This window comes from Sporothrix schenckii (assembly GCF_000961545.1).
Source record: "Sporothrix schenckii 1099-18 chromosome Unknown Cont49, whole genome shotgun sequence".
NCBI lineage: Eukaryota > Fungi > Ascomycota > Sordariomycetes > Ophiostomatales > Ophiostomataceae > Sporothrix > Sporothrix schenckii.
In genome coordinates, this window is record NW_015971150.1 from 1,459,089 (window position 1) to 1,485,502 (window position 26,414).

The 26,414-nt window shown below is 61.8% G+C and overlaps 10 protein-coding genes across 10 annotated transcripts; 4 read left to right on the top strand and 6 right to left on the bottom strand.

Annotated features, from left to right (window-relative positions):
- Window positions 1-464: 464 nt before the first annotated feature.
- On the bottom strand, window positions 465-3,584 carry SPSK_04903 (uncharacterized protein; the record flags this gene model as incomplete). Its single annotated transcript, XM_016731663.1, has 1 exon — window positions 465-3,584. One exon carries the CDS (start codon window positions 3,582-3,584, stop codon window positions 465-467), a length of 3,120 nt encoding a protein of 1,039 aa, XP_016582981.1.
- A 635-nt stretch (window positions 3,585-4,219) lies between these two features.
- On the bottom strand, window positions 4,220-5,795 carry SPSK_05213 (hexose carrier protein; the record flags this gene model as incomplete). Its single annotated transcript, XM_016731963.1, has 2 exons — window positions 4,220-5,633; window positions 5,707-5,795. 2 exons carry the CDS (start codon window positions 5,793-5,795, stop codon window positions 4,220-4,222), a joined length of 1,503 nt encoding a protein of 500 aa, XP_016582982.1.
- A 1,068-nt stretch (window positions 5,796-6,863) lies between these two features.
- Window positions 6,864-7,727, top strand: SPSK_10649 (uncharacterized protein; the record flags this gene model as incomplete). Its single annotated transcript, XM_016736972.1, has 1 exon — window positions 6,864-7,727. The coding sequence occupies one exon, from the start codon at window positions 6,864-6,866 to the stop codon at window positions 7,725-7,727; it is 864 nt and encodes a 287-aa protein (XP_016582983.1).
- A 155-nt stretch (window positions 7,728-7,882) lies between these two features.
- Window positions 7,883-10,328, bottom strand: SPSK_04983 (fumarate reductase/succinate dehydrogenase flavoprotein domain-containing protein; the record flags this gene model as incomplete). Its single annotated transcript, XM_016731740.1, has 2 exons — window positions 7,883-9,138; window positions 9,221-10,328. The coding sequence occupies 2 exons, from the start codon at window positions 10,326-10,328 to the stop codon at window positions 7,883-7,885; spliced, it is 2,364 nt and encodes a 787-aa protein (XP_016582984.1).
- An 853-nt stretch (window positions 10,329-11,181) lies between these two features.
- SPSK_05021 (uncharacterized protein) lies at window positions 11,182-13,410 on the top strand (the record flags this gene model as incomplete). Its single annotated transcript, XM_016731775.1, has 1 exon — window positions 11,182-13,410. The coding sequence occupies one exon, from the start codon at window positions 11,182-11,184 to the stop codon at window positions 13,408-13,410; it is 2,229 nt and encodes a 742-aa protein (XP_016582985.1).
- A 1,092-nt stretch (window positions 13,411-14,502) lies between these two features.
- Window positions 14,503-17,343, top strand: SPSK_04929 (uncharacterized protein; the record flags this gene model as incomplete). Its single annotated transcript, XM_016731689.1, has 1 exon — window positions 14,503-17,343. One exon carries the CDS (start codon window positions 14,503-14,505, stop codon window positions 17,341-17,343), a length of 2,841 nt encoding a protein of 946 aa, XP_016582986.1.
- Window positions 17,344-17,980: 637 nt separating this feature from the next.
- Window positions 17,981-20,349, bottom strand: SPSK_04996 (uncharacterized protein; the record flags this gene model as incomplete). Its single annotated transcript, XM_016731753.1, has 2 exons — window positions 17,981-18,339; window positions 18,396-20,349. 2 exons carry the CDS (start codon window positions 20,347-20,349, stop codon window positions 17,981-17,983), a joined length of 2,313 nt encoding a protein of 770 aa, XP_016582987.1.
- A 656-nt stretch (window positions 20,350-21,005) lies between these two features.
- Window positions 21,006-22,589, bottom strand: SPSK_05207 (uncharacterized protein; the record flags this gene model as incomplete). Its single annotated transcript, XM_016731957.1, has 1 exon — window positions 21,006-22,589. The coding sequence occupies one exon, from the start codon at window positions 22,587-22,589 to the stop codon at window positions 21,006-21,008; it is 1,584 nt and encodes a 527-aa protein (XP_016582988.1).
- Window positions 22,590-23,370: 781 nt separating this feature from the next.
- On the top strand, window positions 23,371-24,914 carry SPSK_05226 (MFS quinate transporter; the record flags this gene model as incomplete). The annotated part of the gene is made up of 2 exons (XM_016731976.1): window positions 23,371-24,757; window positions 24,838-24,914. 2 exons carry the CDS (start codon window positions 23,371-23,373, stop codon window positions 24,912-24,914), a joined length of 1,464 nt encoding a protein of 487 aa, XP_016582989.1.
- A 171-nt stretch (window positions 24,915-25,085) lies between these two features.
- Window positions 25,086-26,153, bottom strand: SPSK_05400 (uncharacterized protein; the record flags this gene model as incomplete). The annotated part of the gene is made up of 1 exon (XM_016732148.1): window positions 25,086-26,153. The coding sequence occupies one exon, from the start codon at window positions 26,151-26,153 to the stop codon at window positions 25,086-25,088; it is 1,068 nt and encodes a 355-aa protein (XP_016582990.1).
- Window positions 26,154-26,414: the final 261 nt, after the last annotated feature.

Sequence of the window (26,414 nt, forward strand, 5' to 3'; positions counted from 1 at the left end):
TCTCCAGGGTGTTAGTGCTGGATGGACTCCACACTGGCGTGCAAATGTCTTGTGTCTTTCTGTCTTTCTGCCTTTTCAATAACATTGATAACGGTCCTTGGCGTTGTCATGCGTATGGTCCTCCATGCGTTTTGTCTGTTACTCGTTCATTCGGTCATAAATAATTAAGACAAAACAATACCAATTAATACAAGTAGGAAAATATTTATATTTTCGTCTATTGTTTTTCCTTATTTTATCAATGAAATCTTGTGTACGAAATTATTAGACACAAAAGTAAAATACAATCAAGTAGTTATTTTCAACAATTTTTCTGTTTAAAATACCATACTTTTTAATAGTTACACGCCAAATCGAACAGGTAAGATGTACAGGAAATAGAGACTCGACAGGATTCTGTAAACGGCATTTGTTCATTGTTTATTTCTCCTCCTTCTCTTCCTTCTGGTGCCAAACGTCACACCTCAACTCCCGAAATCGCCTAGATCGTGAAAGGTGGGCTGGAAGTTGAGGATGCTGTTGGTCAGCGAGTTCGGCCAGACGCCGACCATGTCGTGGCTTGCAGGTGGATGGTGGGCGCCGTCCGGTACGTGTGCATGTTGTAGTGTGCTCTCCATGTCCATGCGGCCGAGCGGGACACCCCCGAGTGAACCATCTTCCATGCCCAGGGGCGTCGCGGAAAAGTAGTCGAGCATGGTTATGCTGTTATCCGGGAGGGCGCCAAAGCTTTCGTAGAGCTCGAGGCCGTGCCACGCCTGCTGGTCGAGGAGCTGGACGACGGGGTCGGTATGCGACTGGCTGTGTGCTGGAACAAGGTCGCCGGCGTTATGAAAGGGCGCGACAAGAGGCAGTGGGTGGTGGCCATGCGAATGGGGAAGAGCATGATTGGCAGCAGGATCGGTCGCTGGTGAGATCCATTGGGGCGAGATGGGCTGGCCGCTGTGGGAGGGAGAGACTTGCATGGTGTACATGTTGTTGCCATTGTTGTTGCTGTCGGCGTGGTTGAGAAAGGCGCTGCCGACGGACTGGGATGTGTTGACGGCCGTGTCGCTGGATGGGGTTCCGTAAGAAGTGGAGCGCTCGTAGGACAACTCCTGCTGGGGTGGCGATGGACCGCCGGTATGGATGGGATGTTGAGCGTGGGATTGCGGTTGGGGAGGTGGGATCTGCAATGGTACGTGATGCGGAGGTTGTTGCTGTTGCTGTGCGTGTTGGTGTTGCGGATGTTGGAGGGGTTGTTGCTGCTCAGAGTGTCGCGTCTGTTGCGGCTGTTGATGTCGCATGTCTGCCGGCTGGGCGTCCGGTTGTTGACAGTGCTCTTGGGCACGCTGTGAGGACTGCCGCCTCGTGGACCGTGTACGATGCCGTTGCTGTTGTTGTGCACTGTGTTCAGGTTCAGCTGGTGATTTGGACGAAGACGATGAGCCTGTCGGGACCGTCCCGGGCGACCCGAGCTGGCGGATAATGGTCTTGTTGCGGCTCATGCGTGAGGCGTGCGCCTGGCGTCGCAGGACGCGAACGTCACTGGCCGACAGCTTGTTGCACAGCTCCTTCTCAACAATGTCAATCGTGGTGTCGACGAGGCGGGTGAGGACGTCGCGGGCGCGCGAGATGCGGTCCCACTGGCGGGCGAGCTGGTCGAGCACGTAGGTCCATTGCATCAGGCAGTTTTTGAACGAGGTCCAGCCGGCCTTGGCCTTGGCGCGCGTGGCGGCGTGCTTCCAGACCAGAAACAGGAGAGTGATGCCGCTCATGAGCTGGTAGTGCAGGTCGACCCAGGCGAAGTCGGCACTGCCGCGCTGGAGGCGCGTAAAGGAGAGCTGGATCATGTGCTGGGCGGCGGTACAACAGGTGTCGGCCTCCGCGGCGTCAAGCTGCGGCTTGAGGGGCGACGGGCGGTGCAGCAGCAGGAGGGCGTTCTGGTGCCAGTACTCCCACCAGTCGAGCGTGTGGCCCTGGGGGTCGGCGAGGCTGGTGGCCTGGCTGCCCCATTGGCGCAGCTGCGCGGCCATGTCGGCCTTCCAGCGGGCCGTGTCGTCAGAGAGGCCGTCGTCTCTGTCCGTCTTGCTGTCGCCGCTACGCAGACTGTAGAGGCGGCAGACAATCTGGCTCTGGAGCTGCTGGAGGCGAAACCAGTGCAGGACCTGGTCGCGTTTGTCGCTTTTGTCGCTTTTGTCGCTTTTGTCGCGTTTGGGGCCTGACGGGGCATGCTGGGGAAGCTTCACGTCAATCATGCTGTCGGTCAGCGTGAATGGGCGGCCGAGCAGCGTGCCGAGGGTGCGGTCAAAGGTGTAGGTGACCCAGAACAGGCGGCGCTTGACGTCCATTTCGGACGGGGACGGGGGAGATGAGAGGGATGGGGTGCCAGTCGGCCCGACGTCGATGGTGGTCTCGGAGTGGAAGCCCAGGTCGACGCACATGCGCATGCATAGACCGGAAATGTACCAGATGGGCGCCGACGACGAGTCCAGGACGGACCACAGAAGCAAAAACAGGAGGCACTGCAGGGTGCGGACGCTTTTGCGCTGCATGATGGTGCTAAAGTCGGCCATGGCGGCGTTGCTGAAGCTTTTGGCAAGGGCGAGCGACTCGGGACTCTCGCGCGAGAGGACGACGAGGGCAATGGCAAAGACCATGTTGAGGATGAACTGGTTCCAGGCGTTCGTCTCGCGGTCAACGGACGCATGGTCCAGCACGTCCTCGGCCCCGGAAGCGCTGTCGCCGCCGTAGTAGTCCATGACGATCTGGGCCATGTCGTCGCCCGTGACGATGGGGTACTGGACCTCGTATTGGCTCAGGAAGATGTCGACGAGGCTGACGGCCGTCTCGCGGGAAGGTAAGACGGGCCTAGTCGGGTGGGAGGCGTGTGAAGGTTCCGGGGGTTCTGTTGCTGTTGATGCTGTTGATTCTGTTGGTTCTGTTGATTGTGCAGTTCCTTCGGTGGTCTCGTCCCTCGGCGACCCTGGCTGCGTGGACGCGGCCGAGTTGGACTGGCCGCTGTTCTGGCCGCTGTTCTGGCCGCTGTTCTGGCCGCTGTTGGCGGTCGTGTTGGTGCCACTGCTGCCATCCTTGTCACCGCCACTCCCACTCCCACTCCCACTGCGCCGTCCCGGCTGGAAGCTCGCATCGTTTCGCTGCGCCGACTCCAGGACCGACCGTGCCAGGTGCATGCCACTCGACACGCCCAGGAAATGTGCATCCTCACCGGGTTCGAGTCGGATCAAGTCGGGACCATTGCTGCTGCCGCTGCCGCTGCTACTACCGCCGGGCGGAGGCACCGGGCCATGTGACGACGGACACCCTTCCGACAAGGACTGAGCGCGCAGGTCGGCCTCCAGGCGGGCTAGCTCGTCCTCGAGCTGGAGAATAACGGCGCGCGGCGTGGCCGTCTTGGACCGCGGGTCGGTGTATTCACAGACGGCGCCAGTGCGGCGGCAGGGGCCACACGAGGGCAGGCCAGGATCGCATTTTGCTTTGCGGCGGCGGCATCGGTTGCAGGCATTGATGGTGAAACAGGGCGGCTCGCGGACGCCCTGGGCAGAGGCAGCGGCGGAGCTTGGGCCCACGGTCACACTGGCACTCATGGTGGCGGGTACTGAGGGCGGCCCTGCATGGCTGTTGTGCAATAAGGGTTGGTGAGGCCGTTGAGGCTGGCGATGTTTTGGAGATTGTTTTGTTTGTGAGTGAGTTTTGGGCATTTACCAGAGTGCGTGTGAGTTTGGGAAGGAACGTAGTGCTCCATGGGTACGGAAGGAGCAGTTGACTGGAAAGCGCGACTGGCGACGGACAACTGGCTGGCCAAGGTTAAGTACCTGGCGTGCGCACTAGCGCCTGTGGACGCGCTAAACTCACTGGGACGTAGCGGTCGTTGGTGGTGCGGGGTGGAGAAAACGTGCTGGTGGCAGGCGACATGCAGTGGCAAGAGCGCTGAGGTGTCTGTACGAGCAACGGCAAGAACGATGGGTACACGAAAAGGAGACGTGAAATCCAAGGAAGAAGAGTTTAAATTCAAAGTATTTCGGGCCGTGATACACTGACTATTTGCATTTAACACTGGTATTACTGTACAAGATTATGATTTAAGAAGCTGTCTTGAGGCGTAGGAACAATGCACAGAGTGGCTCGCTCCTGTTACTCATGAAGAAAAAACAACTACAGACAGAAGGACTACAGACAAACGCAGTTATAAACACACACGTATACACGCTGCACACTCCACTCAGACCTTCTCCACACGTTCGTGCTCCTCTTGGGTGCCCTCGTTGTCGAGCATCTGCTTGGGCGTGGCCTCGGCCTCGCTGTGGACGTTGAGCGTGCCAAAGTGCGAGTCGAGCTCCTCGAGCGTCTTGCCCTTGGTCTCGGGGAACATGGCGTAGACAAGGACGGCCGAGAAGATGTTGAAGGACATGAAGACAAAAAAGGTGCGGGCGCCAATGTGCGCAACCATGACGGGCCAGACCTGGCCGACAATGATGGAGCCGAGCGAGGCGCCGGACGCAGCAATGCCGAGGCCCTTGGAGCGGCAGTTGGCCGGGAAGATCTCGGAGGCATAGATCCAGGCGCAGGGGCCGAAGCCCATGGAGTAGCCGACGGTGAAGAAGTAGATGAAGAAGATGTTGCAGTAGTTGGCGGAGGCGTTCTGCTGGCCGGGATACGCCGTCTGGAGGGCGCCGTTGATGAGCAGACAAAAGGCCATGATGATGGCGCCGACGCCGAGCGAGTGGCGGCGGCCGATGCGGTCGATGAAGAACATGGCGGCCACCGTGCAGGCGACCTGGACGGTGCCGTCGATGCCGGAGGCGAGCAGCGAGAGCGACTTGGAGGTGCCGGCGGCGATAAAGTTGGTGGGCAGGTAGTAGCGGATGCCCGAGGCGCCCGAGAGCTGCTGCAGAAAGGACACGGCCCAGGCGCGCCACAGACGCGCGCGCAGGTTCGGGTCGGTCCAGAAGACGCGCGCCGACGTGATGGAGTTCTCCTTGTGCCATAGGATGTTGGCGTGGATCTCGTCGAGCTCGGCCTGGACGTCGGACACGTCGGCGGTGCCGCGGAGGCGCGTCAGCGCGCGGGCGGCCGCGTCGGCGCGGTCGTGCTCCACGAGCCAGCGCGGGGACTCAGGCAGCAGCGGGGCGCCCGCGAGGAAGAGGACGGCGGGCACGAACTGCATGGCGCTCGACAGGCGCCACGCGAGGTTGACGCCCTTGCCCGTGTTCCAGAAGGAGTAGCCGTAGCCGACCCAGAAGGCCAGCGAGATGCCAAAGACGATGCCCGCCTGGTTGAAGGCGCCGTAGAAGCCGCGGTGCTTGGCGGGCGAGATCTCGGACAGGTACAGCGGGACGGACGTCGACACGATGCCGCAGCCGACGCCGGCAATGATGCGGCCCACAATCATCATGGCCAGGTTGTGGGCGCCCGTCTGGAGCGCGGCGCCGAGGCACATGCCGAGGACGCCGATACAGCCGGCATAGCGGCGGCCAACCATGTTGTTGACGCGGCCGGCGAGGAAGGCAAAGCCAAAGAACTGGCCGGCATAAAAGACACTGGTGATGGCACCCGTCTCGGACGACGAGGGGTTGTTGAGTGTCTGTTTGAAGCCGGGGGCGACGTAGATGGTGCTGAGAATACCAATGTCATAGCTGAGGCGGTGTTAGTAGAGGCCAAGTCAAGACTCCAGGGAGTATGTGTGGATGTATGGACGTGTGGACGTACCCCCAACCAATGGAGCCCATCGAGAAGACGGCACATGAAAAGATCAGCCACAGGTTGATCCTGCCGTTGTTGTACTGTGTGACGGCCATTGTGCAGACGTGGAGGAGTGGCAAGATGAATAAAGGACGGTGAAGTGCATGAAGGGAGAGAAGGGGACGGGGAGGACGGACGGCAGAGACGGAAGGGGATCGACGCCTGTATTATAGGAGCCGAGAGGAGTGACGAGGGTGGGCGAGGAGGAGGAAACAAGATAGGGAAAACAACTGGCACGATGGACACATGGGAGAGTTGACCACGCGGAATGAACAACTAGGACGGAAAGTAAGGAAAAGGAAAAAGAAAAAGGGAAAAAATAAACAATTTCGACCCAGACCGAGGGAGCTCAGACAGACAGACCTGACCCCGGACTCGACTCCATACGGAGCACCCTTGAGCACGCGTGGTTGTGGGGAAGTGGAGGTGCAGAAGAGTGGTGGCAGTTGGGTAAAGAGGGGACGAAAGGGAGGAAGAGAGGGAAACGGCAAGGAAATCAAATGAGGAACATGACAACGCAAGGAACCCGCAAAGGAGCACGAAGTAACGGACGACTGGCAAAGGAAAGACGAGGTGGAGAAGAGGGCAGGTGAAGTGAAAGGATGCCGACCACGTTTCTGCTTCTGCTCGTGACAAAGAATGCATCGGCGAGGTGTGGATCAGCGTGCTGGGTTGGTATGGGCTGGTTTGCCTGGTCTCCTAGACGGGCCTGACTAGTCGCTAGTACCGACGACTCACGGGACATAAAAAGAAGACGAAAGATAGGCTCGAAACAAGCTTGAAATGGCAGATGGCGTAAAGACGGAACCGCCGCTTCTTTTGAAAAGATAAAAGGGGCTAAGACCGTTGCAAACAGATGGCACTAGTGGTTGACAGCGGAGGTTCCGTCTTCTTGTGATCGTGTTAGTGGAGGAACAAGGGGGAGGCCGTTTGTGTTGTTAGTGCGCCACAAGAGGAGACAGACGAGAACGTACGGCACCTGCACATCGTTGGCAGTATGCGAGTATATGTCGAGCCGACGGCAGTTCCAGACGAGATGGGAAGGAAGTCCAAAGACAACCGAAATTACCGTCGACATGGTACTTCCGTCGCCCCAACTCCGTCGTCCAAATTCCACTGGCAACATGGCAGAGGCACCCCTGACGCAGACACAAACACAGACACAGACCCCCCAGCCACTCACCCTCGTTCACACGTCCTCGCGGCGGGTGACGGCTGCCATTGGCTTCCACTCGTTTGCGAAACAGCCACCGCCTGCTGGCCACGAGTCGTCTCTGTCTTCGTCTTCGTCACCGCCCGAACGGTGGCTCCGCCCAACCCAAAATGTGACGCTGCAGTTCCCCGCGGACCTCGACCCGACTGCCGGCACGCACGGTCTCAGCGGCGCCGACCGACGGTGCACGCTGACACCATGTGCGGCCACACGCGACGACGTGTCCATCCTAACACGCAACGGGCGCATCACGGGCCTGCTGGGTCTGCCGCGGCCGTACCAGACGCTGACGGCGGACGTGGTCGGCGTGGGCGGCGGGTTTGCGGTAGCGGTCTTGGCGGACGCCACGCGCTGCCTCTGCGTGGCCGGTGGCACGGGCGTGGCGCCGTTCCTCACCATGCCGCACACCGGGACCAAGTCGCTGTGCTGGAGCCTGCGGAGCGACGACTTTGGGGCCGTGGCGTTTGTGCTCCGGGAAGCGCTGCTGCGGCCCGACGAATGGTCGTCTGTGTCTGTGTTTGTCACGTCGGGCGAAGACGCAGGCGGCCTCGTGGCCGAGAAGCCGGCAGCATGGTGGGCGGCGACGTTCGCGACGCTGCGAGAAACGTATCCAGGCAACCTGCATTTTGCCAAGAGACGGATGGCGAGCGAGGACGTGGCAAGCGAGGAGACGACGGGCAACCGGACCGTTCTCTTTTGCGGTAGCAAGTCGCTCGAGTGGCAGATACGCATGTGGACCATGGGCCAAGCGACCGTCTACGTGACAGAGGTGTAAAGAGACGGGGACATTGTGGCGGGAGGCAAAAGTAGAGGTGTCTGTTACATGATAAAATGTATTGCAATTTGATAAATGTAGACTTCTAAACGGAGAATGGTCTCTGGAAACATGAGCAAACAATTAATGACAACACTGCCCAGGCACATGCCCGACTACGCATATGCTCTCACTTCGAAAAGGCCGCCGAGGACGTTGTCGTCGCCGTTGAGCTCGAGAATCTCCACGCCCAGCGCCGTCGTCGACACGGCCGCGTCCAGCACGACCTCCCGGCGCGACAGGTGGTTGCCGTCCTCGACAAACAGCTCCCGCTCGTCGTCGGGGACCGACAGGTCGAGCAGCCGCCACGCCTTGGCACAAAAGGGCATGGCGCGCTCCGGGTGGCCGCGCAGGACCGACTCGAGGGCGTGGTCGTAGTCGGTGTCAAAGTGGACGACGACGCGGCGGACGGCGACGGGCGCGGCCCAGCGCGCCACCACAAGTCGACGGGTCCCTGTCCCTGTCCCTGCCTCTGGGCGCGGCGGCACCCAGCAGTTGGTGCGCTTGGTCGGGCGGGGCACGCCGTTGCGGATGTTGGCGACGTCCCAAGCGGCCAGCGGCGGCGAGATGGTCAGGGCCAGGTTGTGGCCCATGGGCCGGCGGACGGGCGTCCAGCGCTCAAAGGCGTCGACGCCGACGTCCGGCGGCGGCGCCTGGTCGCACTCGTGCTCGACGGTCATGAGGGCCGAGACGCGCGTCTTGGTCGTGGCGACGGCGACGCTGTCGTTTTGCAGCAGGCAGAGGAAGACGTACTGCGTCTGCGGGTTCGACACCGTCGACGCCGTCGACGCAAAGTCGATGCGCAGCGTGTTGGCGCCGGCCACGAGCGGAAACGCCTGCTCGGCCAGCACCACCTCGGGCGTGTAGTTGTGCGCCTTTTGCGAGCCGCGCAGCTGCACCGTCAGCGACGTCGGCTGCACGGCCATGACGGTCACGGTAAAGACGGGCACGGCGCCCGCGGCCAGCGGCAGCATCTGGGCCAGGCTGCGGACGAGCACCTTGGGCGGGCCGTCCGCGGGCAGCGACGACAGCGCAAAGGAGGCGCCCTCCACAGACGCCGCGCGCCGCACGAGGTCGTCGTCGTCCTCCAGCTTGTAGCCCGGGAGGTACTGGCCGAACCGCATCAGGTCGCGCTGCAGCGTCGCCATGTTGTCCTTGGCGAGCAGCTGGATGGGGTCAAGCGGCCGGCCGGCCGGGCCGAGCCGCTTGCAGAGAGCGACGGCGACGCCCAGCGCGTTGGCATTGCAGCCAGAGGTCGCCATGACGCGCGACGACGCAAAGGCCACGTGGGTCGCCGAGATGATGCGGCCGCCGTAGAGCAGGTTGGGCACCTCGGCGCAGACCATGGTCGAGAAGGGGATCTGATAGATGCCTGTGTTGTTAGCGACGTAACCTTGTAGAGGAAGACGGCAGAAGGAAGACGGCAGAACACTAGAAACAAAAAACAAACCCACCCTTTGCATGCCACTGCGTGCAGCCGTCAATCTCAGAGTACACGCCGTCGGCCGGGTGCAGGTCCAGCGACCAGCCGCCGTGCGACACGGCGTCGCTGTGGAAGCGCTGCTCGACAATGTCCTGCTGCGTTAGGATGGTCGGCCCCATGAACCGCCGGCTCTCGCGCTTGCCCGGCACCGTGCCGACCCACTCGAGCGTCAGGTTCGCGGCCTCGGGGAAGCGCCCGCTGTTCTTCAAGTAGTCCCACACGCCGTACACCACGCGCCACAGCTCCCACTTGATGTCTTCCGTGTCGTGCACCGTGTCCATGCGCCCGCCGTGCTCGATCCACCACAGGCTGCAGCCCATCTCTGCCGTCGAGAAGCTGCGGAAGCGCGGGATCGCCGCCTCGACGTCCTTGAGCGCGTACGACGGCGCCACAAACTGCACCGGCCGCCCCACGTCCTTGCTGTAAAAGTAGATGGAGTGCCCCAGCAGGTGCCCGTACGCCGCGTCCGGCGCAAACTGCTCGCCAAACTCGCCGCGCGCCTCCGCGCCCACCCGGAACGGCGCGCCCGCCAGAAACGCCAGCGTGCCGTCGCCCGTGCAGTCGATGAACTGCGCTGCCGCCACGTGCGTCATCGTGGCCGTCTGCGCGTTGAAGGCCTGCACTCGTGCGATCCGGTGCTCGTCCGGGCCGTCGCCCTTGGTGCAGCCCATAACGGCCGTGTTCAGAAACAGGCGGATGTTGGGCTCGTCGCGCACCTTCTCGAGCAGGATCGTGTCGAGGATCAGCGGGTTGCCCTCGGGGTTGCGGTACAGGTTCTCCAGCAAAATCTCGTCCACCAGGCCGCCCTCGCGCGCGTACCGGTTGTTGTTGAACATGTGCGACGTCGCGCCCAGGATCCAGAGCCGCACCTCGCTCGATGCGTTGCCGCCCAGCACCGGCCGGTCCTGGATCAGGACCACAGACACGCCGTGGCGCGCCGCCGCCACCGCCGCGATCGTGCCCGACAGGCCACCGCCGCAGACGCACACGTCCGCATGCAGCTCGTCGCTGCGAAAGCTGCGCGACGCCACAGCCGGCTCGCGCTGGAGGTTGGGTTCGTCGATGCGAGCAGGGGCCATGTTGTGGTGTGTGGTATGGGGAGAGGGGGGAGGGGGTTGTCGTCAGGAGAATGAGGGCAGACAGCAATCAAGAGTGAGTTGTGTTGTCTCGTCCGTCGTATCGGTCATGTGTAAATGTTGGATGTTTAAATCAAAATAAATATCAAATCAAAGAATACCATCACGGACTGTCTGACGTCGCCACACGATGTGCGTCCTCGGCGGGATTTTGACGCACTCACTTGAGATACCCTGACAAGAATGTCGGCCATCTGCCTCCCCTTCGCAGCAACCGTCCAAAGCACCCACCACCCACGTCTCGTAAGCGTACCCATCGTCCAGTTTGCCCATTCCTTCTGTCCTCATCTGCGAAACGCCGTCTGGGCATGCGAGCGGAGGACGCGACACTGACGTCTATGGGAGCGTCTATGGGGAACGGGACATCCGAAGACGAGCACATGTACGAAACAAGCCACCCAATTTAATATCAGAATTTACCTGCAAGAAACGGACAAAAGAAAATCAAAAGCGTCTCTGCCTCCTCGTGAACGGCGGTTCCGTCGCCTCCGCCCACAACCAGACATGGGGCAGTTACGCTGTGCAGTAGCGGTCGGTTAGTGGACGTGGCGCTATTCTTGGTTCGGATAGCGTCTGTCGTGGTTGGTTGGTCGTTCCCTGAAGACATTCTTAGCGTCAATGACTCCACTACGCCTCCACTGTCCCGCCTGTCCAACAATCGCACCTTCCCCGCACTCTGAGACGCACCTTCTCCAACGGAACGCCCATAAGTGCAGCCTCGCGGGACCGACGGCACCTTCCCAATTGGCGTTCCGCAAAGCAACGCACCGTCAAACGACGTCGTTTTCACGACAAGATGCAGGTCGATCCGGTCGATACAGTTGCAGTTGCTGACGTGCCTCGTCCAACCGGTCGTCCCCGTGACGTCGCCCTCCGCATCAGCCAGGTCGTCTCGGCCTGCTCGTTTTGCAAGTCGCGCAAGATCAAGTGCGACGGCGGCGTGCCTGCGTGCGGCTGCTGTACCAAATTTGGACGCGCTGGCACCTGTTCGCTGGCCGATGGATCGGCACGGCCGGCGCACGACTACGTGGTGTTTCTGCAGGGCCGGATTGCCGATGTTAAGACGCGGCTCGCGGTGCTGCGACCGGACGGGCCGAGCGGGCCAACGGGGTCGGTGCTGCCAAGGGCCCGGGCAGAGGAGCCCCACGCGCCGTCGCAGACGCCGTTTGACTTCAACGCGTCCTCGGAGGATCTGCCGGCCGCCGGGTCTCCATCGATAGACGCTCCGCAACGGCGACCACGGCCACGACTGCCGCCGCAGCTGCTCTCTGGCCCGGCCGGGTCGTCGGGGGCAGCCGCCATCGACACGTTGATTGCCGACATAGGCGCCCTGCCCATCTCCACCTCGTCGCACGCCCACACGAGCGCAGCCTCCGCGGAGGGCCGAGGACCGACCCTGTCGACGGTGCTCTTGGCAGCCGCCAGCAAACTACCGCTGCTGTCCATCGTTGACCCAGAGACAGGCCGTGCGAGCGGAGGCACGGCCGCCGCCCAGGCCAGCGTCGCCAGCTGCCTGCCCGACGAATCGGCTGCGCGCAAGCTGATCCAGCACTACATCCAGCAGGTCTACCCGCGGCTGCCCTTCTTCTCGCTGCAGGGCTTCTGGGCGCAGTTTCAGCAGGTGTACGGCGGCCATGCGCATGCGGGCAGCAGTACAGGTGGCAGTGTGAGTGGCAGCGCGGCCGACCCAACGACCAACAACGCCAACAGCACCAACAGCACCAACAGCAGTGGGCCGACGCTCGACGCGGGTTACTCGTACTTTACCGTGCTGCTGGTGCTGGCCATTGCGACGTCGAGCCTCTCGCGCAGCGCCGACAGCATGATCTCCAACCAGGCGCGCCGGCTGTTCCAGGCCGGCCTGCAGTTCCGCGAGTCGGCCATTCTTCCCAACACGATTGTCGGCGTGCAGTCGCTCCTGTTCCTCATCCAGTTCGCCACGCTCAACCCGTCGGTGCTGGACGCGTGGTACCTGATTGGCGTCGGCATGCGCAACTGCGTGGACCTGGGGCTGCACCAGGACCCGGACCCGGACCCAGATGCGGACCGGGACCCGACCGTCGCCGCCACGACGCCGCCCAGCCTGCTCGAGACGCGGCGGCGGCTCTGGTGGAGCATGTATTCGTTTGACCGGTCGCTGAGCATCGGCTGTGGGCGGCCCACGGAAATCGCCGACGCCCTGATCCACGTGCGGCTGCCGTCGTTTCGCATCGAGAGCACGGCGACGGCCGTGGAGGTCGAGGGCTACCTGCAGCGGTACCGGGCGCTGCAGCTGCAGTCGGAAATCTACGACGCCTTGAGCCAGCCGCCGACGGGCGACGATGGCGATGACGATGGCGTCGCCAGCCAAAACGCGGCGGCCGTCGTCGACGCCCTCGCGCGCAAACTCGACGCGTGGCAGCTCTCCAACCGCCCCGAGCGCAACCGCGAGACGCTGGCCGACAGCGAGTGGCTCGTCGGCAAGATGCTCCTGTTCCGCCCCTGCCGCCTGCTGCCGGAGCGCAGCGTCGACGCCCTGCGTGAGCTCTGGGTCTCGGCCCGCGGTTTCACCGCGCTGTACCGCCAGCTGGTCGAGACGAACGGCATCTTTTACGTGCAGGTGGCCTGCGAGAAGGTCTACTGGACGGGGCTGGTGCTGCTGTACGCCTATTGGAAGCTGACGTGCACGCTGACGCCGACGCCGACGCCGACGCGCGGCGAGAGAGATGACGTCCACGCTCTGCACCTCTGGAAGACCACCAAGGACATTGCGCTGATCCTGCAGACGCTGGGCGAGCGCTGGGAGGACGGCAAGATCCTGGCGGCGCAGTTCGATACGGTCAGTGCGCGGGTGATTGAATTGCTGGACGGCGGGGCGGGGACAGAGGACATGGACCTGGCGAGGCGAATGCCGCCCGAAGTGGTGACGCTCAGCCGGTATGCCAGCCTCGTGAGCATCTGGGCCGCGGGGGCGGCGCATTGGCACGGCGGACTGGGAGCGGCCCACAGTGAGGAGCTGCAGGACCTGGTAGCCAAGATGATTTGACGGACGCGGCGTGCATTGTACGAGTGCGGAGCACAAATGCAGCGTTCCTTGAGGTTTACGTATGTGTATTATGATGGCATGACAATGTAACAATAGTATGGCCGTTTGAATTATGGCGAGCCGAGTTTACTTTAACATTGTAAATAATTTAAACATTCAAACAATGAATAAATCCATCGAAATAGGTGAATATGAAGTAAAATACATTCAAACGACCAAATGAAGGAGGGATTGAATCTACGAATGTGCTTACAGATATCGTGGAGAACAACGTGGAGATCAACGTGGAGAAGAAGAAATGTCTGGAGTGGACGGTGCCACCGCAACAGGGATTAAGGTGTCGATGGTGTATGGACGACAAGCGGATGCCGGCAAGTGCCACGTCTGTCACCCTTGTCAACGGAACCACCGTGTTCATGAACGTCAATGGACTGTCACTAAAATATCCTCGGTGGCCACTTTTCCGTCGTTCAACTTGTCGTACACCTTGTCATTCGTTTGTTTCTCCTCATAATTTTATTATCTCCCCGCAATCCCCGCAATTGACTCCGGCTCACGTTTTACGCAGCAGGACGCTGACCCCTGTCCGCTAGGAGTTTGTGGAAGCGAGCCATTGACTCTTTGGGGTTGCAGTTCGCCTGCATTGCACGTTGTCTACGACACATGGCATATGTTGGTTTACTTTGTTTGGAGCCGATGGCTATTGTGGGAAGACGGTGAAAATGGAGTTGGAGTGCCCCCGACATGACGATCGAAAGGATAGCTGCCAGAGACAACATAAAATTAGCTGCATGTTAGCTCCCCGCAAGACAATCGTGTCGTCAGCGGCATGACCCCGACTTTGTCCTTCTTTCTCCCACTCTACTCCAAGATGCAGACGGCAGATCGGAGCCCCTCCTCATTTCCTATTTTCTCTATCTGGCAGATGTGATTGTGCTTAGTCTCTATAAGTAGTGTCGTGGCGTCCCTGAATGTCGTCGTAATCAAAAGTAACGGTCGAGGAAATCAATCCTTCTTCTCCCAAAGAGGACACCGCATCCCGTCTTCCTTTCTCCCCCTCTCCTTATTGCCTGATATTGCTACTGCTCCCCCATGTCCACGCTTTTCTACGCCTTGGCCGGGTTGGCCCAGGCGTCGGCGGTGTTCGGCACCGGCCATACGCTGACGGGCCGGACGCTGCGCATGACGTGGACCGACGAGGCGTCGTCGGACGGGTCGTGGACGGCGTCGGTGGCGACGCTGTCGGGCAGCAGCACGTGGACGACGCAGTCGTCCGTCCTCGGACAATACAGCGTGCTGACCAACTACACGACGGCGGCGCAGTCGACGTCGCTCGTGCAGGCGGGCGCGCTGGGGACGCTGCACCAGTTCGGCGCGGACTCTGTCGACTTGAGTGCAGACGGCGCGACGCTGACGACGACGACGACCGTGGCGACCGACGGCGGCAACGGCACGTACACGGCGGTCTGGGCGGTCGACACGACGCGCAGCTGGGACCTGCTGGTGGTGAACGCGACGTGGACGGCGCCGGCGGCCGGCTGGGTGTCGCTGGCGAGCCCGCGGCTGGTCGAGCTCGCCGACAGCGACCTCGACTGGGGCGTGGTGCCGGGCTACTGGTCGGCCAACAGCATCGAGACGTCCAAGGAGCTCTTCTACAAGTACGTGCAGGGCGTGCCGGCGAGCAACTGGGTGTCGGTCGAGGCGTCGACGACGAGCCTCGTGGCCATCCTGGGCTCCGCCGCCAGCGGCACCACGTTCGCGGCCATCGCCCACCCGTCGCTGGCGCGCGATCCCTTTGCCAACAACAGTACGGCCACGCAGCAGCAGTGGAACGTCGGCATGAGCCTGCGCGGGCCGACGGGCACGCTGTCGCCGACGGCGTACTACCCGGTGCTGGGCCAGGCGCACTCGCAGCTGGCCAAGGGCGCGAGCGTCACGGGGCGGTTCCTGTACAGCGTGACCGCGGGCCACGCGACGACGCAGTGGTACGAGGTCAACCGCTTCGTGTCGCAGGAGGTCTACCCGCTCGACCTCTACGACGCCAAGGCCGTCGACACGGACGCGCTGAGCGACCGCCTGCACCGCATCCACGACTTTGTGACGTCGGCGGCCTCGAAATGGCACCGCTGGACGTTTGACGGCCTCGAGATGGGCGCCGAGTCGGGCAAGCTGTCGGACGTGGCGTCGATGTGGATGGTGCAGCGGCTAACGGGCGACCCGCTGATCCTGCACGAGCGGCTGCCGTACGCGCGCAACTTCAAGCTGGGCCAACAGGACACGTCGGGCGGCGTCTTTGATGGCGCGGCTCTCGGCGAGTACTACCTCAACGGCGCGTTTGTGTGCGAGCTGCTGTGGACGAGCCTCAGCACCGTCGACTACGTGTCGCCCATGTTCACGACGTTCTACATCCTCAGCGACGTCGGCAACATTTTGCTGTTCAACCGCACCGACGCGCTGCTGCTCGAGCGCTTCACGACCGCCGCCGACAAGCTGCTGGCCTGGCAGAAGAGCGCGGGCGACTTTGACGTCGGCTACCGCAAGGCCAGCCCGGCGACGCTCATGTACCCGGAGCTGCAGGACCTGCGCGCCACCTGGTACGGCCTGCTGGCGGCCTACCGCGTCCTGGGCGACGCCAAGTACCTGGCGGGCGCCGAGGCGGGCGCGCAGTGGCTCATTGCGCACGCCGTGCGCACGGGCCGCTGGCTCGGCGTCTGCGACGACACGTACCTGTACCCGGACTTCCAGACGGGCCACGCCGCGGGCGCGCTGCTGCAGCTCTACGACGCGACCAACAACAGCGCGTACCTCGACGCGGCCGTGCAGACGGCCAAGTTCTACACGCTGCACATCTTCAACCACCCGCAGGTGGACGCGTCTGAGAAGAACTGGGCCGGCGCCGTGCTGGCCGACTGGCAGGTCTCGCAGGTGGGCCTCAACTACGAGCACGCGGGCTACGGCGGCTCGGTCGCCTCGCACGGCCCCATCACCATCAGCAGCCACGCGGGGCTGTTTGTCAAGATCTACGCGGCCACCGGCGACGCCCACTTCCTGCAGCTGGCGCGCATCGCCGCCCGCGGCCGCGACGCCTTTGTGACGCCCGTCAGCGGCATCCCCAGCTACTACTGGTACCAGGGCAACACGGGCGGCAGCAGCTACCCATGGCACGGCTGGTGGCACATTGGCTGGCTGACCGACTACCTGGTGTCGAGCGCGCAGCTGCTGAGTGGCGGCCAGATTAGCTTCCCCGAGGGCTTCCTGACCAGCAAGGTCGGCAGCCACGTGCCCTACGGCTTTGCCACCGGCACCGTCTACGGCACCGCCGCCAACCTCTGGCAGCCGCGCAGTCTGGTGGCCGTCACGGGCAGCACCAACGTCGACTGGCTGACGGCGCTGTCGGCCGACGGCGCCACGCTGTTTGTCATTTTGCTCAACCAGGTGGCCGCCGACGTCAGCGTATCCCTGAGCCTCGACCCTCGTCAGCTCCAGCCCTTTGCTGTGGCCCACTTTGGCGCCCACAAGGTCCTCGCCGCAACCGGCGCCGGTGCCGGCGCCGGCAGCACCAAGGCCAAGGCCACGCCCAGCGGCCCCGCCGCCTGGTCCGTCGACGTCGCCGCCCAGGGCATGACTGTCCTCGCTCTCGCCACCACCTACACCAGCGACCCGCTCGGGCCGGCCTTCCGCACCTACAACGTCTCCGGCGCCGCCACCGCACCCACCGTCGCCTGGTCGTACTGGACCGCCGTCGAGAGCTGGGCCGAGTGGGCCGTGCCCGGCAGCGGCGTCTGGACCCCGCTGCCCGCCAGCACCAACTACACCTTTGCGGCCACGCTCGACCTGGCCAACGTCACGGTGCCGCAGATCAAGATCCGCATCAAGACGCAGAGCGGCACCAAGACGGGCATATCCAACGCGACGTACTGGACCGTGAATTAGGGGGGGGAGTGCGGCAAGCACAAAATTTAAAAGTGTGGAGGTATCCTGTGATGTACTTTCTATATTATTCGCAGACTGCAGACTCATGGTCCCAGTTTGGATGCAGCGACAAAGACGACTGGGCTAGCAATCGTCATCTTGGTGTTGTTCGACGTGATTGACATTCACCCAAAACCATGCAAAATTCCAGAACGAGGGTCAATTCAGATAATTAATAAACAAAAAAAAAAGGCTTCACAGGGCAATCCAATCTCGGATGCCGGTCTCTGTTCTCTTTCCGACAAGCTCATGTAACGCTTCTACCTGTACGATGTAAGACGAGCTCCACTCGCAACTGCATCGGACCGTGCATCGGATGTCGGCTGTTGTCCAAATGCAGTTACTCTGGCAAGTCCTGGAAATATCCCTGTTCGAAAACGGTTCCAACACAACCGGGATATCGGAACAAACGCCGCCTCATTCACCGCCCCATTCACCGCCCCATTCACAACCATTCGTCAATGACCGTGGTTCTTGCAATGCAGCCTTGTGGGCGCCACACTGTATCAATACGTTTATGGGAGGACATCATATCATTATCATTACATATCGTAGAATACAAAACAGTATCATCGCAACGTCTTCCTTCACGTCTGCCTCACGACACCCCGCCGTCCAACAGCCCCTGCTCCATCAGCCCGTACCATGGAAACAGGGGAAAGTCGAGCGTCTGCACGTCGCCGTCGGTGCGGTTCTCGGCCAGGGGAAACGACGCGGCAAAGTCAAACGCGGCCGTTTCGACGAGCGGCTGCTGGAGCAGACCGTCGGCGGGGACAAAGTCGGGGCTCGTGCTGTCGGACAAGAAGGACGGCGACTGTGACGGATGTGGTGCTTGGGAGTAGGACGGCTGCGACTGTGGCGGCTGCAAGGGAAGGCTGGCCGGGTAGACGTTCACCGCCACGGGAACAGTCTCGGCGACGACCGTGTCCATGCCGTCGGTCGACGTGTCGTCGCCGTCTGAAAAGTCGGCACGCCGCAGCAGACTGTGGATCGCCAGTTTGTCGCGGATGTACCGCGCCCCGGGCGACGGCGCCTGCTGGGGGGTGCAATGGTGGCAATGGTGGCAACCGTCGTCGGCGTGCCACTGGACGCGGGCGACGCGTCGGTCGCGTCTGCCGCCTGATGGTGCTGCTGCTGCTGCTGCTGCTGGACACTCTGGGCCTGCGTGCTGTCGGTCGCATACGCGTCCATGGCCCGCAGCAGCTCCTCGCGGATCGGCTGGATCAGCGCTGACGACGGGAAGAAGCGGTTGATGGCCGCCAGGCACAGCGCCGCGCGGCTCGCGGCAAACTCGTGCGTCGGCCGCTGCGGCGTGCGGCCGAAGCGCGCAATGAACAGCACGACCAGCGCCGCCTGGTAGGCGCAGATGGCCGTGTCAAACTCGAGCAGCAGCGGCACGGCGCTGATCTGGTTGAGGCCCGACAGCAGGTCGAGGATGGCACAGGCGTGGCGCACGCACGCGCGCTCGGCCCACGCCAGCGCGGCCGCGTCGACGGTCGCGAGGACGGCCGGCGGCGCCGCCTCGTAAAACCCGGGCAGCAGCAGCCGGTACATGTCGCAGAAGCACTGGTGCCATGACAGGTGCATCTGGACGTGGCGCGCGATCCACTGCGGCGCCTGGGCGACCAGGCGCTGCAGGTCGGCGTGGCGGACGGCCGTGCCGTGCGGGAAATGCGTGCCGATGGCGTGCAGGCGCTGCTCGTTGTCGCGGATCTGCGCCACTAGGTCCGGCACAAGGTCCGGCACGGGCCGGTCGCTGCCGTCGGCCTTGCACACGGCGCGGATCATCTTCATAATGTCGCGGCGCATCTTTTCGAGGCGGACGCACACGCCCAGCGCGCCGCCGTCGTCGGCCCTGTCATCGTCGCCACTCGCCCGCCCCAAGGACGAAAACGAAAATGCCTCCTCCCGGCACGGCAGCTGCAGATCAATCGACTCAAAGGGACACAGCTCAAACGCCGCGAGGCCGTGCGAAAAGTACCGCTCGGTCAGCTTGAGGCTCCACACGATGCGGCGGCGCACTTCCTGGTGGTGGCGGTGGTGATGCAGGTGCACCGACGGCGCGCCGTCCGGGCGCAGAGGCTCCTGGTGCAGGCCCATGGCGGCCACCGACCGCGCCGCCAGCGACACCAGCATAAACGCCCGCTGGAAGTGGCCCGTCTCCATGCGGTGGCTGATGCACAGCAGCAGCGCCTGCAGCCGCGCCGTCGTCGGCCGCTCCAGCTGCTGCCAGACGAGCGTCTCGGTCTCGCGCACAAGACACGTCCCCTGGCACGCGCTGGCATGCCAGTCGGCCTGCCGTATGTGCGGATGCAGCTGCGTCAGCGCGCAGAGGGCCAGCGCGAGTGCCGGGTCCAGCTGGCCGGCGGCCGCTTTGGCGCGCGTCGTCGCCGGGTGCAGGAGGGAGTAGGACGGCAGCGGGTAGGCGTGCTGCAAAAAGTGGTCGACACGCGCGAGGAGGGCGTCCCGGTTGTGGCTGCCAAGGCCGCCGTGGGCGACACGCACGAGGTCGCGGCAGGAGATGCACGTGTCGTTGTCTTTTGCTGCTGTTGCCGTCGCCGCCGGTGATCGCTGGCGTGGTACGGGGGCATCCATGTTCGCATCGTCTGCAGCCGACGATGTCCGACGGTGGCGCCATCGCGTCGGCGGTACTTGGTAGACACAGGCCACGCCGCGACGCGCGCAGTGCAGACAACGCGGCCGTGTGCCGGAACAGCGCACTTTTTGCTGCTGGCAGCTGTTGCACGCGCGGCTCACTCGTTGTCGGGGTGGTGCCGGCAGTGACGACGATGTGGTCGATGTGGTCGATGTGGTCGATGTGGCCGAGAGCGAACAGTCAAAGTGCAGCCGCCGGCAGCCGCCGCAGCCCTCTGCCTCGCCGTCACAGCGCACTTTCCTCGCTCGACACTGCTGGCAAGTGAGTCTGGCCCTGCCTGCCACGGGAAAACTGCCCGTCAGCTGGTCCATTGTCGATGCCGGTGTCGACACTGGTGGGGGGGTGGGTTGACAAAAAAGAAAAAAAAAAAGAAAAAAAAAAGAAAAGCGACATACTCCCGTGCAGAGACTCACAGCAACCAAAACACAACAAACAGTACTCCAGGTGACCTGCACTGCATGAGCTTGTTGCCCTGCTGGTTACCTGCGATACACCACAGTTTGACACTGGGGAATCGACCCCTGCCCGGCTTTCCCCTCTTTTTAGCACGCCATACAACACTACACTGACGCATGGTCCAGTGGACCGCCGAGTCCAGTGCGATCTAGGACTAGGACGTCGACGTACTTGTGTTTAAAATTCTTTATGGTTGAGCCATAATCTCATCTTATCATCTTACTTGTTACGCACTGGCGCATACGTCCCTGACTTTGAGATGCGGTAGCAGAATAAAAAGCAAAGTATCACAAGCATCCCGTTTCAGAATGCCTACCACGGTGTAGGGTCCTGAATAATATGATTAAGTATGTGATGAATGATTGTTGATTCTGAAAGCTATCTAATTGAATTACAGATTGGAGAAAGGTCTTTATATGTCCGTTGCACGGCCTCGCTGCTTTGGCACGTTATGTCGGTTGAACTAAGTACACCACTATATCCTCGATTCCTGCCTCTCGCCCGACTTCGTCTACGTCCGGATCATCGTCTTCTGTGCTGCCGTCTTATGCACCGGCTCGTCGCCAATCTCGGCCATCTTGTCCTCCAGCAGCCGTGTCAGCTCCACGACCGTGTCCGCATAGGCCGCGTCGTGGTATACGTTGAACAGCTCCAGCGGGTCCTTGTCGCAGTCAAACAGCTCCCACTCCTTCTCCGTATAGTCGGTGCACGGCCGCGCGCCCGCCACGCCGAGGTCCTCGTTGTACCAGTATATCAGCTTGTACCGGTGGTTGCGCACGCCGTAGTGCGCCAGCACGTTGTGGGCCTCGTCGTTGTTCATCCAGTAGCGGTGGTAGGCGACCGGCTGCCAGGCGGGCGGGGCGTGCCCCTTGTTTTCCAGCAGAGGGCGGAACGAGACGCCCTGCATGTAGCTCGGGATGCGCACGCCGGCCACGTCGAGCCACGTCGGCGCAAAGTCGACGTTGCTGACAATGGCGTCGCAGACGCTGCCGGGCGCGACGGCGGGCGGGTACCTGACGAGCAGTGGCATCTGGAAGCTCTCCTCGTACATGAAGCGCTTGTCGAACCAACCGTGCTCGCCCAGGAAGAAGCCCTGGTCGGAGCTGTACAGGACCATGGTGTTGTCCGCGAGGCCCGCCCGGTCCAGGTAGTCGAGCACCGCGCCCACGCTGTCGTCAATCGCCTGGATCGTCCGCAGGTACCGCTGCATGTAGCGCTGGTACTTGAACTGCGCGAGCGCGTCGGGCGTCGCAAAGGTGAACACGTGACCATCCGCCTTGTCAATCAACCGCAGAGCACGCACACCCGCCTCTGTGGTCGGCGCCGGAATCTTGCGGTGCATGCTGAACCCTTCGGACGCCATGCGCTCGCCGACTGCGTCGCCGCTGCCCTCGGGCTGCACGAGCCCCAGGTCGTAGTACGTCAGGTCCTCGGCCACGCGCATCTTGGCCAGACTTGCGGCCTTGGCCCGGTTCTTGTAGTCGTCGTCGAATGTCTCGGGCACGCGCACCGGGTCCGTGTACAGGTCCTGGTGCCGCGGGTGCGCCTCCCACGACCGGTGCGGCGCCTTGTGGTGGCACATGAGGAAAAACGGCCGCGCCGGATCCTCGGCGCGCACCGCGTCGATCCAGTCCAGCGACTTTTTCGTGATAATGTCCGTGGCATACCCGGGCTCCACGGCCGCGCCGTCCGGCCCGATGAATGCGGGGTCCCAGTACTCGCCCTGCCCCGGCAGAACCGACCAGTGGTCAAACCCCGTCGGCTCGTGCTCCCGGCCCTCGCCGAGGTGCCACTTGCCCACCATGGCCGTCGCGTACCCGGCCTCGCTCCGCAGCGCTTTGGCCACGTTGGGCAGGTGCTTGTTGATCTTGCTGTCGAGCGTCATGACGCCGTTGACGTGGTTGTGCGTGCCGCACAGAATCGCGGCCCGCGACGGCGTGCAGATCGAGTTGGTCACATAGCAGTGGTTGAACTTCATGCCCTCCGCCGCCAGCCGGTCCATGTTGGGCGTCCGGTTGATGCCCGCGCCGTAGCAGCTGATGGCCTTGGCAGCATGGTCGTCGGCCAGGATGAAGACAATGTTTGGCCGTGCCATGGTGGTATCGAGGTGACGTCGCGGGTTTTGAGGATACAGAGAAATTGGAGACCATGGACGATGGCGTTGCAAGGCTGCGATGTTGCGTCATTTGTGATGAAAGCTGCGATCCAACAGACGGGTGACGGCACCGACAAAAAGAGGCACGTCGTTGACGTCTCGTACAGCTGCAAAGAGGGGGTTGTCCCACATTCATTCGGTCCCCAGCCGTTGTGGTGGACTCAGGAACTGTGAGTTGCGTTCGTAATTTCCGTTTTGGGAAAGTGGATATCGCAACTGCCACACCAACGGGACGACCAGAGCGGAAAAGCGGGTCCACCCGGAAGTCGGTCGGACTGCTCTTTTGGGCGACAGTGTGCCATGGCGTGCTCGATAGCATCCAGCCTGTGTGGACCCAGCTCGTCCTTTGTGGGCGTAGTAGACGTGTGTGCTCGCGTCGTCCACAAAGACGTTCGTACTTTTAGTAGGCCAGAGCATCCTGGCACGTTGCAAAGCATGCTCACCGACTGGCAAGGGGGACAACCAGAAGAGGGAAGGAGCGAAGGAGACATGCGATTGCGTGATGAAGGGAAGGCGCTGCTGTCCGTCGCTGCAGCTGGTCGCTCCTGCCCGTAAATAAAGACGGTGTGCTCACAGCCCGTTTGCCTCTGCGCGTGGTTCTAATCCTCGCCGCGTTTCGTTCCTTGGTTCTGTCGTTGTCTCGTCTTGTCTCGTCCTGTTTTCTGCCTCTGCCTATTTCCATCCCTCTTCGCCGCTGCTTCACCTCACGCACGCCGCCACCATGACCCGCATCGGCACCTTTCGGGCGTCGTACCTGTCGGCGCTCGCCTGCATCGGCTCCTTTTTGTTTGCCTACGACACGGGCATCATCGGCGGCGTCCTGACGCTGCCGTCGTTTGTCGCCGACTTCCACACCAAGAACAACACCGACGTCTCGTCCAACTCGACCAGCCTGCTGCAGGCCGGCGCCTTCTTTGCCTGCTTCTTCGCGTGGCCCGTGACGGCGCGCTTCGGCCGCCGCCGCACGATTATGCTGGCGTCGCTCATCTTTTGCATCGGCGCCGTTATCCAGGTCGCGCCGACGCGCTCGCTCGCCGCCTTTTACGTCGCCCGCGTCGTGTCCGGCGTCGGCGTCGGCATCGCCACCGTCGTCGTGCCCATGTACACCGTCGAGATGGCGCCGCGCGAGATCCGCGGCAAGCTGGGCTCGCTGTTCCAGTTCTTCTTCACGTTGGGCGTCATGACGAGCTACTGGGTGGACTACGGCGTCAGCAAGCACGTCGCCGGCACGAAGAGCGCGCAGTGGCAGATCCCCGTCGGGCTGCAGCTCGTGCCCGGCGGCATTCTGGGCCTCGGCATGCTCGTCACCCGGGAGAGCGTGCGCTGGCTGGCTATCCAGAAGCGCGACGACGAGGCGCTGCGGTCGCTGATCTGGGTCCGCGGCGAGGATGCGCCGGCCGTGCGCGACGAGTACCGCGAGATCGTCGAGAGCATCCGCGACGAGGAGCGGCGCACCGAGGGCTACTCGATCAAGGAGCTATGGCTGCCCATCAACCGCTACCGCGTGGCCCTCATTGTGGCCATCCAGATCGGCGTGCAGCTGACCGGCAACACGTCGCTCGCCTACTATGCCCCGCAGGTGTTTACGGCCATCGGCGCCGGCAGCAACAACCTGTTCTTCACGGGCTTCTTCGGCGTCGCCAAGGTCGTCGCCTGCGGCATCTTTGTGCTCTTCATGATTGAGCGCTTCGGTCGCCGCCTCTCGTTGCTCGGCGGCGCCTTTGTCATGGGCGCCTGCATGCTCATCGTCGCGCTCCTCGTCAAGACGCATCCGCCGTCGGCCTCGGGCGCGCTGCAGCCGACGTCCGCCGCGGCCGTCGCCTTCATCTATGTCGAGGCCATGGCCTACAACATGTCGTGGGGCCCCGTGCCGTGGCTGTATATGGCCGAGATCATGCCATCGCGGATTCGGGAGGGCGCCGTTGCCATTGGCACCGCGACGCAGTGGCTGTTCAACTTTGCCTTTTCACAGATTACACCACACGCCGTCAAGAACTTGGGCTGGCGCACGTTCTTAATGTTCTTCATCTTCAATTGGGCGCTTGTGGCCTTTGCTTTCTTTTTCATCCAGGAGACCAAGGGCCGATCACTCGAAGAAATGGATGCCAGTAAGTTGAGGGGAAGGCCGAGTGTGACTATGTGAATTCTGCTATATGAATTCTATATGAACAATACTAACACCATCCAGTCTTCGAGGACAGACCGACGGCCACGCATGTCGACACGGAAAGGAAAAACACGGGTGTCAGGAGCGCGGAGGTATAAGCGCAGTCGGGAGTAATGGAAACAAAGAGGCGAGATTGTGATGCTGTTTCGTATTTTTAGCGTAATCAGTATAATCGCGTGGACAAAAAACGCAGACGCGATGGGTGAATGACGAAACACGAGACACATCAATGCTAACAGACAATTTCGACAATTTCTTTCCTCTCTCTCTCACACCGACAGCCAGACACGGAAAGCCAGGTCTTGAAAATGTGCCGCGGAGATTACAATGTCGTGCTCACCGTGCGCTGCCACGGGAGGACGCAACATCAACTCCTCAAATCCGAGGACCATGGGGGCGCCTACGACAGTGAAGAGTGTTGCGACGCGACCGTGGCGTGGGGTCTGTTGAATGGGGGAGGGCCCCGACCAAGAAATGTCGATTCGCTGCCGACAACCGGGTTCCATAGCAGACGGCGTAGCGTGGGCGAGCGAGCGTGTCGTCGTTGCGCCGGGACGAGCCGTGCGGCGTGTGGTCGATGTCCATTTCTCTACAGCGATGCTGGATTCAGTGGCGGTGAACGACATCTTGACGAGAAGCACAATCTTCATATGATTGTGCGAGACGCTGAACCACCAGTTTGCTTTCGCGCACAACGATGCCATGGATTGGCTAAATCCCGCTTCTATGACGATTGTGGGCCAGAAAATGCCGCCCTCATCGTTCCGCCAGAGTGGCCCGCCACCCGAATCGCCCTCACCGGAGCCGCGGCTGCCTGTGGCAAACGTCTCCGCAGCGACTGACTGCCACTCGTTCGCCAGTCCCATTTCTTTTAGCGAATCGCGCACAACATAGTACAGCTCAACATGTGCTTGTTCATGTGGCCCGGTGGGGATCGTGACAATGGTGCAGGCCCGGTCCGGCAGGAAGAAGAGGCGGATGCGTCGTCCGCGGCGGTCCCGTTCGGCCTCGATTTCGTGAAAATCAGCGGCAGACACGCCACCCACAACAAGACAGTCAACGAGTCGGTCTGCCCTCTCTGCGAGCGAAAAAATGGCCGCTGCGTCCGTATACGCCAAGTCGGGTGTAAGAGAAAGCTGGCTGTCGTCTGTTCCAGCCATCTTGGCCCCAGCCGTCATTGCCATGGTACTTGGTGAACCTTCGGGAGTCGTTGTCGCGGTTTTTGATGTTGCTGCTGAGGGGTGGCTGCTCGTACGAGAACTATCCATAGAGCTATTACTCACGGGCAATGTAACAGACGCTCGTAGAGACACGCCAGTGGCAATATGTGACGCCATTTTTTTGTGAATGTGTATGAGTGTATTGCACGTTAAGGAGCCGAAAAGAGTTCGAAAACGATGTGAAAAGTGACTTGGGGGAACAGTAAAGATCGTGGGACGTGAGATGGACAACAAGCTCCAAGTTCATCGAGGACGGAGATGTCTCTCTTCCGTGGATATTTTGTCTTTTTTTTTCTACGGCATACGCTGGGTCATACAGATACAGTGTATATACAGTTTATATGGTCCATTGCGCAGTGTATTGTCACTGTGTTCGGC